Raw genomic sequence first — 13,510 nt, forward strand, 5'->3', positions numbered from 1 at the left:
TTAGGAAGGATAAACAATACAAACTAGTGTTTGGATTTGTAGAAAAGATCAGGCGGATTTGGATTAGTGTTCAAAATCCTGCAATTTGTGGCTGATCAATATCTTGAATGCAAAGTTTCATAGCCCAGAAGGTCCTTCTCAGAGAAAGAAATCTAATGCTGCATTCCTCGGTCCTTAGACCATCTCCAAAGAAAATGAAATAGAACTTTAAATGATTGTAATTATTAAAAAAATGTTGAAACAAATTTTTTATTGGTTGACATGTTAGTGAAATAAGAAACTCACTATTAAAATGAATTAAAAATAAATATAACATTAATGTCAAAATTTGACATCAAATCACTAAGTCTTCAAATCCAGTCAGCAAATAACATTTCGGTTTGAGAGATTTTTTATGTCAAATATGCAAAGTAGCATTCCACCTAGGATTTTGACATGCTCTTAAATGCTGATTTGTCAAATTGTCACAATCTTGATGCTTCCTGCATTTGAATTTCAGATCTTCTCCTCAACATGCACAGTATTAAAACCATCTTGTGGCATGTGAGGGTAGGGAGCTCAGCCGAAAAATGGTTGCTCACCGAGAGAGGAACTTTGATCAAATCTCTGAGCCACCACATGTGTGCAGCAGCAGGTGCCGGTACTGATCAAATAGAGGACCGAGTGATGAACTCGTGAAGAAATTTGACAAAATTGATGCATCTGAGGGAGTTATGTTGTATCATTCACTGTTGTTGTTTAATTGGTTTCTCTGTCATTAGAGGACATCAAGTTAAGCAGTTCTTAAATTTGATCCCTCTACAGGTTTCTGAAACAGCTGATTTCCAAAAGGATTTAAGCCTGGATAGTTTAGACAAGTGTGTTTAGTCCTGCCTAATTCCCATATATGACATGATTTATGATTTCTATATTTAATATTATCTTGTGGGATTTTCACTAATGCCATTAACGAGCCTTATAAGGCTATAAAAATGCAGGTAAACCTTGAGCCGGATTAAGATCACACCTCTCAGTTTGCTTTGTCTTATAATATATGATATTCATCTTCCGAAGCATTTACATACATGATATCTGTCGTCACACTTTTCCTATAAAGGTATATACTTTATATCTGATAAGTACAATGTGTACAAACCCTTGCATATCAATGCTGTGACTGAAGCGCCATCCAGGATCCCTGTATAATATGCAATGGATCTGTACGATCATATCTTATTGTTGTTGCTTGCTTCCTCAACGCATGCTTGTGAAGGTTTAGAGGTCAAATGCTGGAACCTTATCCTGCCGGCAGTGTAGGTTCGGATGCCATTACCAACGGACGATAGTTTGAGTCCTTTGTGCCTCCTGACGGAAGCGGGTCGGCATTGTGCATTCTTTGGTATTCCAAGTACTCGAACACAACACGTTTTGTCCAAGTTGGGAATTGCATGCAGATTGGAAGGAAGATCGATCATGAAAACCCCAAATTCGTCTGTGATGCCTTGTGCCAAACTGGATTTTCTTCTCCCGCTGACACGGCAATTGACGGACACCAAAACACCTGCAGATTTTGACCAAAATAAAAGCAGATGGTGAATATACGCATCGATTGATTGAACAATGGTTTTGTAGTTAATTGGAAAGGAATATTAGAATTAATTGAATTTGTAAATTAAATTATCATAACATGACTTAATTATATATATGATTCTGTCTCATTGAGCCAAATATATCGCTAGCTCATTTTTTTTCCCTTTGAATGTTATTTTCTATGAAATTATTTCGACGAATTATAAATAAAAAACACCACAAAATGTGTAAAACGGTGTTTTTGCTTTTCATCCAAGTCAAATAAAGTGTAGCTTAATTAGCAGTATAAAGTCGATCGTGAATTGCTTTCTGTATCCATAGTTAATGGATGATAATACTAATACCGGTCTGCCTTGTACCCCATTTAATATGTCCAAATCAATTAGGAGAAGTTGATTTTCGCTGGTCCAACGTGAAAATCAAAATGTCAGGTGATTGCTTTAAAGAGCAGTTATTCACAAAGACACAGTTTATGTGTCTTCATAAAATATTCATAAAAAATAACGAAGGTGGTGGCTAAGATAATATCGTGTTTGATATATGAAGAAGAACAACTCCTTGGAGGAGACCACTTTATTCAAATTTTAGTTTCATAACCCTAAAATTCAAACTTATAAACTTATAAATTATTGACACGCTGAGCATGGATTCCTCAGCTCTTATATAATCTAAGATTATGATAAGGATATATCTAAGAGGAAAAATTAAAGGAAGAAAGACGAAAATGGAGTAGTGGTTTTATATTGTTGAAGTAGGTAGTCTAAATTTCTGATGTATGTACATAGTTGGTGATACTGCGTAAATGAAGTTTATCAATGATGAAATTACATAACAAATAATTAAGGGTATAAAGTTTGCCACAAAATGGATGAGACATAAACAACAACAAGTGAATGCGTACACAACTAATTGCATGATGTAGGAAATTAATCTATATATGCCGTAAACATATATATGCAGATTCGTATGTAGATATATCATGATTGTTGAGCATTCAAGTATATAAATTAAGCTACACACCTGATAGAGGCCATGCATGAAGATGAAGCTGATCACGATCAGTTTGATCAGGATGCAAAATATTCAAATTATTATGATCAATACAAGCCTCCTCGCAATGGACGGAGCCTGTAATAAGGACGGTGGAAAGCTTCTCTTCTCCATATCCAGCAACCTGCATCATATCTTCTTGGCTGGACATCAGCTGCTCTAACGGGTTATTATTCATTTCATCCTGATGTACTTGTACCACTCCTCCTCCTCTTCCTCCTCCTCCTTGTCCTCCGTGATCATCAATAATATCCGCCATCCCCATTGAAATCGATCTCGTGATGAGGCTGCTGCCGATGATTAATAAGTTGAATAAAATGATGTAGCTCATCTTCAGAAGCTTGTTGGAGGCGCAAATATTGTAGTAGCTCATCTTCTTTGTGTTTCCTCTACGTGAGTTGATCATCAGTGCTCCTCCTTTGGTTTGGTTTTATAGTAAGTTAATGCCCTCGCGATGGTCCCATTTAAATTCCACATAATACCCTCAATCAATGGTTAATATTACGTACCTTCACAGTCCTTGTCTCCCACCTACATCCTGATAGAGTTACCCTTTTGCCCTTTAAATATATAGATGGATCTCCATGCATGCGTAGTGCATATTGCACAAACCTCGTGGTCGTGGACATGCCAACACCCAAAGAGGTTGTGGTTTTTGGTCATTTGATTAAAGAAGTTACTGCCACCTAAACAGAACAAAAGGTTATTCAAAACAAGACGAAATGGAGGGTATATCAGTCTTAACGACCTTTAAAAGGCAGAAGAAGTAGGGGAGGTGGAGGGGAAGTTAAATTGTTGGTTGGTAGCCTACTCTTGTTGTCTTCTACGTATTCTTTTGTGAATCAGATTTTAAGCGCAAAACACAAGCCGTTTACCAAGATTAAATTAATTAATTAACTAATTAATGACGCACACACGTACGTCTCGATCGGCAGTTATACATATTGGATAGGTTTGATCCAAATCATGAACATATATAATTTAACCTGAAAAGGATCAAAAGGTTGGGGAACTTTAACCTAAGTTTAATCGATCGGTGAATCCCAAACCCAATGCATAAACTTATATTCGTTATCAAACAAAGAAGAAGTTTCTGTTTGGGTGGGTGAACTGACCATTGCACTTACTTTGCAACCCTGCGCTATGTTATTGTTATATGTATATACTATAGCTGCATTAGTCTCGCACTCACGTATACTGCACTCGTGAAAATGGTTAGCGTTGAGACATGCACCTTGATATTTTATATAACATCAATATTCTTACAATATTGTTGGGGGAAATTGTTAACTGAAATTGTCAGTTGCTTGTTATCGTTGAACAACCTTCCCAAGCAACCATATAAATACACACCAAATTTCCAAAAATGAAAGTGATTTCGCATATTCAATGAAAGAAAGTAACCTAGAGATTAGAGAATGAAGCAAAGCCTAGGAATACAAAGTATTTATTTCTAAAATATTAATTTAGATGCGTTTTGGAAATTAACATATTTGTTTCTAACTCAAAATAAATTCCTAAAACTTTGAACACAACTAAATTTATATTCTTTTTCTTTCAAAATATGTAAATATTATGGCATCTGAACAATTCTTGAAAGTGACCCCTTAATTGTTGTAGGTTGCGCGAAATTTATGAATAATTATGTCTTTGTCATGAATTGCATTTCTTGCATCACTTTAGTCGTCCTTATTGTAAGTTTGTAACTATAGATCATTTGTTTTCCTCTCCAGGTTTTAAACAAATACAAAGGGTCTTGCACCCGCAAATTATTATATAGATTATAATTATTATTGTTTGAGAAATAAGTGGATAATCATGACTTGCCACCAGTTATTTCTTTTTTTTTTTAAAGAAATTTTTTTTTTTTGAGGAATTGTTATTGACACTCCAAAAATCTAAGTGTGCACTATAATTTGTTTTTATATATTTAACTCTTATAAGGAGTGCATAATTAACTTTTTAATTCAATACATTTCTTATGTACCCATAGGTGCTATATTGGATTTGAATCAGATTTCGGATCAATCTATATTGATTGACTGCCTCCATTATGTTGTTGCTAGTGTCGATAAGTTTTTTTTTTTCTTTTCCCACTTAATAATATGATACTTAAATGTGCAAATGGTGCCAAACAACCATCAAGTAGCTTCATTTTGCAGGTTGAGTCATACATATAAACTTCAAAGTGACAGCGCATCCCATTATATTGTTGATAGTTAACCAAATTAATGTGCAATTTGGGCTGCGATGGTTATGATGGTTAACCAAATTAAGAACTGTGATTAGGACATAAATTATGAATAAGACATGGACATGATGCTCCACTTTGTTTTACCATTTAATTTATACCATTAAAATTTAAAACTGTCTCCTCAAAGAAATAAATCATACCTTTAATAATACTGATATAGATCATGATTAGGGTAGCACAAATGAAAAGAAAAATATCAGATAAATAAATGCATGCATTGTGCATATCCTTAATTAGTGTTTTGGGTTTGGAGAAGTTCTTCTACTTGTAGCTCTAGCTATATCCTTAATGGGCCTTATTAGTAGGCCCTGAACCTATTGGATCGGGTAACTAATTCGGGTAGAGAATCTTGATAATTGGATGAATGTAAGAAGGGGATCTCAATTCATCATATATGTGCATATTACGTAGTGGAGTGGGGTCCTTTGTCCTATTACTTGCAATTGCATGATGAAATATGTACACTTTGGCAGTGGCACTCCGGATCAATAAAATAACACTTCGACTCATTTAAGCTTTGTAAAGTGGAAGTGTGGAACCCATCTTTAAACACCAACAATTAGCATATAAAATTTAGAGCGATTGCATGTGGATCATCAGAACCGTCTGAAGTGGACAATAAAGTACAAATATAGTGTCATCTGATCTTATTTTTATTGGCCATTGATGCATGATTAGTCCCATGCAAAGAAATTAATTGGAAAGTCGTTCAAACCTAAGGCTGACTCAAAAAAGTCTCTAAGCCTAAAGTTGATGTACAATGCCCTACACAATTGAAATTGATGATGGAAAGAGGTGGTGGAACAAGGCTGTATGTTATAACCAACTTTAGTTTGTTTTTATTTTGATTTGCATGTAATTAAACTCGTCTCTAATATTGGAATGCAGTAATCAAGTTGGATGAGGATAAGTACTGTTCCACAAGACCAGGGCCGGTCCAGAGATTTTTGAGGCCTGGGGCGACGCCAAAAAAAGTGCCCTAACTTCATATAAGAAAATTATTTATTTTCACACGTAAGACATTGATAAAATTATACTTAGAAAAACATTTCAAACTCAATAATTTAGAAACACAAAAAGACTAATTTATTTTGTATTGAGAGAAGAAAACCAAACAACTCTGGGCTTATAAGTAGATAGATGATGAATTTTGTTTTCCAGTTGAACTTTGAAAGTGTTTTTGTATAAATCATGAGGTGTTTTTTCTTATTTACTAACCTTGTCAATATGGGACTAAAAAAATAATGATGTTTTCGAGTCTTTAATTGATATGTATTAGTAATGAATGGGCATTAAATTAAATATTTTGATAACACGTCATATAATTTACAAATTTGCGCTAAAAATTTGGTCTACGTATTACTCATTGTTGAATATTAGACTTGAATTGAAACGAATATTTAAAAATAACAACCCACATAGCTACTAGCTAGTAACTAAAAATAAATTAACAACCAAACAAAAAATAAATTAACAACCAAACAAAAATTTGTAAAAATTGAAAAAAATAAACATGCACATAGCGTTTCGAACTTAGGACCTCTTGTTAATTTTAAACAACAAAAACCATTGCTTCTAATTAAACTTCTTGATCCTTTAACCAAATTTTATAAATTTATACTCTTATGAAAAGAAATTTGTAAAAATTAGAAAGTAAATAAGCACATGTGGTGTTTTGAACTCAAGACCACTCATTATTTTCAAATGACCAAACCACCTCTTCTACTTAAATTTCTGTGTCATTAAACCAAGTTTTATAAATTTATACTCTTATGAAAACATATATAAATATATTACCCTAATAATTTTGGTGCCCCCAATATTTTTGGGTCCGGACGGTTGCCCTGCTTGCACTGAGCCTGGGCCGGCCCTGCACAAGACCTATAAAACAGTTGTTATAAAGGTGAGACTTTTATCCACTTCTGATTATTACTTACTGTAGCGTCTTAAACCAATAATTACAAATAAGGCAACATTATATTACAGTCGCAATTCAAAGTTGTAGGATAGATCCGCCCCTGTGCTCTAGATGAGCGATGAGTCTCGACCCTCGATGCATCATCTATATATCATGAATACGTGTGAGATCCTGAGCACATGCCAGGTGTCAAAATCTTATCGATAAACGAACGACCCAAGACCATCCCACATGTCGCAGACAAAGCATTATAATCTCCCACACCACAACATTTAACACCATACCGAGATAGCCAGTACTACTCCACTCTGAAAGCGTAGTCCACCCTCTCCAAGAGGCAAGAGCAGCAAATTTAGCAAATCATATTACCATCCTCCTTTGTCAATTCACTTTCATAATTTCTTAATGGCCTGATATCCTAATAGCTAGTCAAATTAATAATAAAGATCGAGTACTTGTCCCTCGTTCTGCCATCTCATAGGGCTCATACGGTCATACCTAGCTAGTATATATTGTCACGTAAGGAAGTGAACATTATATACATATATGGCTGACTCGGACAACGACTCGGGAGGAGGAGGAGGAGGAACGAGAGAACAGCAGAGAGAGCAGGACAGGTTTTTGCCGATTGCAAACGTGAGCAGGATCATGAAGAAAGGTCTGCCGGCCAACGCCAAGATTTCAAAGGACGCCAAAGAGACGGTGCAGGAGTGCGTCTCCGAGTTCATCAGCTTCATCACCGGAGAAGCCTCTGACAAGTGCCAGAGAGAGAAGAGGAAGACCATCAACGGCGACGATCTGCTGTGGGCCATGACAACGCTGGGGTTCGAGGAGTACGTGGAGCCTCTCAAAGGTTTACGTGCACAAGTTTAGAGAGATGGAGGGTGAAAAGATGACTATTAGTACCAATACTAGTGCTGGAACGGGAACTGGAATGTCCGCAGGCCATGGAAGGCACGCCGTTCGATATCATCGCGATCATGAGAGAGAGCAGCTGTATGTGCATGGTCATGGTGCTGCAAGTGGTAGTATAAATGGAATGTATGGTGTGATGTCAACGCAGTCCACGACCATGATGATGATGGGTCATCAACAACATCACCATCATGAAGGTCATTTGTATGGATCTGGTAGTAGACCCTCCACAGGGCATGGGAGACCAAGGTAGGGTTAAGTATATATATATATATAATGTTAATTTGGATATATATTCACAGTACTAATCGTCACTACAAGAAAACAACACATCTATCACGACAATTTTACCACGGACTTTATGAGCTCGTTGTAAAAATAAAATTTTACCACGGGCATAATAAGCACGTTATAAAAGTTAATTTTTCATTACAGACAAATCTTAGCCCGTTGTAAAATAACAGTGAATGACCACGCGCACAGTTGCACGTTGTAAATATACTAAGCCACTACGGACAATGCTCGTGGTCAATATTGTTAGTTCTATAACGCATTTTTGTTATCAACCACGGACATAATGTGTGGTATAATCATACACATAATGAAAAATATTTAGAAAAGGCGGGACACCAAATTTTTGGGAAATTTCAAACATCTTTGAGATTTGAAAATTTCACAAACTCTTTAAATCTCCAATCGCTCCTTTTTATTTCTAATCAAAATCCTATGGCACCAGGGATCCGATCCAAATTAAATTGAATCGCCAAATGGGAAAAAAAAAGGGGCTCACAAGAGAGAAAATGGTGGGTTCCTCTTTCTTTCTTTATCCTTTTTTTTTTCTTTCATCCCTTACACTTTATTTCCTCTCATGCCTGGTTTTTCCTAAACCTCATGAGTTTTGGTAATGGTTACTGTAGGGGCAAGAACAGCAGCTCATCACTAAATGGGAAGGCTCTGTTGACTGGAGAAGCCGACCTGCAATCAGAGGTCGCCATGGCGACATGCTTGCCTCCTCCTTTGTGCTGGGTATGTGTCTCCCTTGTGCTGCAATCAGAGATCACCATGGCGGTATGCATGCATCGATCCAACATATCATAAGTTATACCAAATAACAAATATAGGGTTATCTAAATTTTACATGAAATGTTAACCACTTGAGTGCATCAATGGGTGGACTTTTTATGTCTTACAAACTGAAACTTGCAGATTAATTCTTACTTCAGTAGAGTTCGAAAAGGAATTAAACATTATAAAGTATGGAAGCAGTTTGGGTTGCAAAATACGTGAGTTCGGGGAAAGAGACATTATTGTGATGAGGAAAACGTGGAGCAGTTATGTATTTGGAGATAAAGGCAGAGAGAAAAGGGGGAGAAGAAGGGAGACGTGCAGTTTCCCTCCTTTTACATTTCATTTATTTTATTTTGTGTTTTACATATTTATTCATAATCATAATCTATTTGAATTGAAGTGAAGTGATTCTTACCACAATTTTCTGCAATTTTGGTTGACAAAGAACCTTCTGTTAATAAATAGTATAAATTTTCCTAATTATCATATTGATTTCTTTTTCGGTTTTGGTTATTCTGTAATTTATTATATTGTAACAAATATGAAATTTTGTTGGTTATTTAGTATATAAATATTTAAATAAATATTTATTAAATAGATATTTTTTTTATTTGTGGAAATTTTTTTATAACGGGCATTAACTGTGGTCAATAAATAATTCACAACGGTCATAACACGTGATGTTAAATTCCAATCTATCACGGGCACAATCCGTGGTTACATTATGTTTGACAACAGGCATAGCCTGTGGTAGAAACTAAGATTTTTTATCACATCCAGATTACTAACGGGCATAGTGCCCGTTGTGGATTACAATTTATCACGAGCATTCACCGTGATAGATGAGCTTTTTTCTTCTAGTGCGTGTTTTGTATGCAATGGACGCGCTTTCATAGGGGACCGATTAACACTTCGAACTGTTGCCCAGGGAGACATGAGTGAGCACAAATAAAATGTGCCAAAAACAGCTATAATTAACTAATTGATTCATTGATCTGAGAAGTTTGTCCGGTCCAGGAATACCTGCAAACTGGATGATATTGGTATAGCTGTAAGAACAAGTTTATAACACCTTATTCAAGAATCAAAGATTCATCCAATTGAACCACAGCCGATACAAATTTTGTATTTTAAACAGATATGAGAGTCAAAGTTCTTTGAAACATACCTGCATTATTTGATCCTGATGAAGAAGCCATTCCAGTCTTCTTGCTCAAAACCTTCTCCTCTTTAACGATAAGAAAAGCTCTTCTAATCAATAGGTCTTAGAACTCTACAAGCTTACGATCGCAAGAGCAGGGGTTTGAGCTATATATATATATATAGCATTCCTCTGTCCATTCCCTATCAGAACCGGACTGAGACTCAAAGCTACAAACCAAACAGAATTATGAGACACTATAAAGTTCCAATACCGAGTCTTATTCCAAAACCAATTAGAACTTCTCTCAATCCTGTTAACCCAAATCAATAAGGATATCTTAACTACTTTAAACAAAAGACTTTTCTATATCAATCTTAAACGATATAACCGGTCCCAACTTATATTTCATACTCACAATCTTACATTCTCCCACTTGAGTATGAAACACAATAACCAGTATTTAAGATTTATAGAAGTGATCACTAAGTCTTATGCAAGCTCTAATCATCCTCTCAGATTACAATCATAATGCATCTCAAAATAAGGAACTGAAGAATCTACTCTGTACATCACAGAAACCAATTCAACAATTACTACTTATCCAATCTGCAATTAAGAATCGTATAAATCACAACACAGAGCACAAAATGTATAACTCTCACTTGAGTAATACAGCTCTCATAATTCGAATCAAGTCAATGATCTTTAACCATTCAACATACCAATAAGCATGCATCAACCAAATCACAAAACTGATTTCTTAGCAAACTTACTTTTATTGAATAAAACTTGTTTTCTGGAACAATTAATCACATTGGAAGAATTGAACACTTATTGAAAACCAAAATAAGCTACTTACTAAACAAAACACTAACTCAAATAAAACTATCTAGCTACGAAGACTTGCTGTTTTAATGTCATCAAATTCGAATGAACACTCCAACAGTCTTCCAATTTTGAAACAGTTTACTCCCACTGTTCAAAAGACTCTACCACCCCCATCTTAGCAACATGTCCCTTATATAAATTATTTGGCAAGGCCTTGGTAAGAGGATCTGCGATCATTGCACCGGTAGACAAATACTGAATATCTATTTCCCCCTTCTTGACCATCTCCCTAACTTTAAGAAACTTTACATCCATTAACCTCGAGGCCGAAGTTCTTTTGTTATTCCTTGAGAAAAACACAGCGGCATTGTTATCACAGAACATTCTTATAGGCCTTTTGACTGAATCTACAAGCTTCATATCAGAAATCAGGTTTCTGAGCCAAACTGCTTGTTTCATTCCCTCAAAACATGCTACAAACTCAGCTTCCATAGTTGAAGTTGACACAATAGTCTGTTTAGCACTTTTCCAAGACACAGCACCTCCACTCAACTTAAAAATGTATCCTCCAGTTGATTTTCTTTCATCTACATCCCCAGCAAGATCAGAATCAGTGTATCCAATCAACTCTAACGGATCACTGTGCCCATAAACCAACATAAACCCCCTTTGTTTTCTGCAAATATCTCAACACTTTCTTGGCTGCCACCCAGTGAGCTTCTCCAGGATTTGATTGAAATCTTCCTAAAAGTCCAACAATGAAAGCCAAATCAGGTCTGGTACATATGTTAGCATACATAAGGCTGCCAACTAAAGAAGCATATGGTTTCATCTTCATCAATTTAGTCTCAAGTTCATTTTTAGGACATTGATCACGAGAGAACTTATCACCCTTATTTACTGGAACATCAGCCTTATTGCAGCTTTCCATATTAAACCTGTTAAGCACTCTTTCTATATATCCCTTCTGAGATAAACCAAGGAGTTTCTGTCTTCTGTCTCTCATGATTTCAATTCCGAGAACATAGTGAGCTTCCCCAAGATCCTTCATTTCAAAGTTTGAACTCAGCATGCTCTTCGTCTCTTTTAGCAACTGTACATCCGAACTTGCAATCAAAATGTCATCGACATACAAGACCAGAAAAATGAACTTGGAACCCTTGAACTTAAGGTAGATACAATCATCCATCTTGTTTTCAATAAACCCTTGTGAAGTAACTACTTGATCAAATTTCAGAAACCATTGTCTTGAAGCCTGTTTCAAACCATAGATTGATTTATTCAATTTACAGACCATATCCTCTTTCCCCCTTTCAACAAATCCAGGAGGTTGTGACATAAAGATCTCCTCATCAAGTTCACCATTCAAAAATGCAGTTTTGACATCCATCTGATGCAATTCCAGGTCAAAATAAGATGTCAAGGCCATTATCACTCGCATTGAGTCCTTGGAAGAAACTGGTGAAAAGGTGTCATTGTAGTCAACTCCCTCCCTTTGTGTGAATCCCTTTGCAACTAATCGAGCTTTATATCTCTCAATTCTTCCCTGAGCATCTCTCTTGGTCTTAAATACCCACTTGCAGTTTACTGGTTTAGTGTTATCTGATGGCTTTGCTAAAGACCAAACATTGTTGTTTGCCATTGACTCAAGTTCCTCCACCATTGCTTGCTGCCATAAGACTGCTTGAGGACTTTTGATAGCTTGCTGATAGGTCATAGGATCATCTATATCACCATAATCGAATTCCGTTTCTTGAAGATACACATAGTCTTGTGAGATCACAGGTTTCTTGATTCTGTTAGACTTCCTGATCTGTGGTTGGTCAGTTAAATTCTCATTTGTTTGAACATTGAGATTTTGATTCTGAGTCTCTGATCGATTCTCAATGCTTGCTTGATCATTGCTCTCAGCTTCTGCCATATCATCATCAAGATCATCGGCAGTTGGGTGAGATCTTTGCAATACTGGTACTTGATTGTAGGTTAATTGAGAACAATTTTCTGATTGCACCATCTCTTCAAAATCGAATGTTTCATGTGTCATATCTGATACATCTTCATCCTCCAGAAAAATGGCATTGTGAGTTTCTTGAATCCTTGTGTATGCTTGTGTACAATAGAATTTGAAACCCTTTGACTTTTCTGAGTAACCGATGAAATAGCATGTAGTTGTTCTTGGATCCAATTTCTTCTCACTTGGGTTGTAGAATTTTGCTTCGGCTTTGCATCCTCATACATGAAAGTGATTGAAGCTTGGCTTTCTGCCATGCCATAATTCAAAAGGTGTCTTGGGCACAGATTTTGAGGGCACTCGATTTATAATATAGCTTGCAGTTTTCAATGCCTCTCCCCAAAGAAAATTTGGGAGCTTGGATCTTGAAATCATGCTTCTCACCATTTCCATAAGAGTTCTATTCCTCCTTTCTGCCACTCCATTCTGCTGTGGGGTACCAGGAGTGGTATATTGAGCCACAATCCCTTGACTTTCAAGAAAATGAGCAAATTGACCCTTTTGTTGCCCTGCTTCTGTATGCCTGCCAAAGTATTCACCTCCCCTATCTGATCTAACAACTTTAATCACATGGTTTAACTGTTTCTCAACTTCACATTTAAAGACTTTAAAACATTCAAGGGCTGCCGATTTCTCACTTATTAGGTAAACATAACTGAATCTCGAGAAGTCATCTATGAAGCTTACAAAATAAGTATTCCCACAAATGGTTTTGACAGGAAATGGCCCACAAATATCTGTGTGAATGACCTC

At 36.1% G+C, this 13,510-nt stretch overlaps 1 protein-coding gene, 1 long non-coding RNA gene and 1 pseudogene across 2 annotated transcripts; 2 read left to right on the forward strand and 1 right to left on the reverse strand.

Moving 5' to 3' along the window:
• Positions 1–978: 978 nt before the first annotated feature.
• On the reverse strand, positions 979–3,032 carry LOC126621105 (uncharacterized). The gene is made up of 2 exons (XM_050289493.1): positions 2,590–3,032; positions 979–1,540 (listed from the first exon to the last, which is right to left on the reverse strand). The coding sequence occupies exons 1-2, from the start codon at positions 3,023–3,025 to the stop codon at positions 1,206–1,208; spliced, it is 771 nt and encodes a 256-aa protein (XP_050145450.1). The 5' UTR covers positions 3,026–3,032; the 3' UTR covers positions 979–1,205.
• Positions 3,033–7,337: 4,305 nt separating this feature from the next.
• LOC126622980 (nuclear transcription factor Y subunit B-3-like) lies at positions 7,338–7,959 on the forward strand (annotated as a pseudogene).
• A 358-nt stretch (positions 7,960–8,317) lies between these two features.
• LOC126621659 (uncharacterized) lies at positions 8,318–9,254 on the forward strand. Its single transcript, XR_007623127.1, has 3 exons — positions 8,318–8,509; positions 8,624–8,774; positions 8,913–9,254. It is a non-coding gene; the product is annotated as an uncharacterized LOC126621659 (long non-coding RNA).
• The last annotated feature ends 4,256 nt before the right edge of the window (positions 9,255–13,510 follow it).

Source organism: Malus sylvestris, chromosome 5, assembly GCF_916048215.2.
Source record: "Malus sylvestris chromosome 5, drMalSylv7.2, whole genome shotgun sequence".
In the NCBI taxonomy this organism is placed as follows: domain Eukaryota; kingdom Viridiplantae; phylum Streptophyta; class Magnoliopsida; order Rosales; family Rosaceae; genus Malus; species Malus sylvestris.

Bases quoted from the DNA above. Each gene is read 5' to 3' on its own strand.
- LOC126621105 (XM_050289493.1), bottom strand. From the start codon at position 3,025: ATGATCAACTCACGTAGAGGAAACACAAAGAAGATGAGCTACTACAAT. The intron at 1,541-2,589 runs GTGTGTAGCTTA...CAAAATCTGCAG, and splicing joins TCATGCATGGCCTCTATCAG to GTGTTTTGGTGTCCGTCAAT.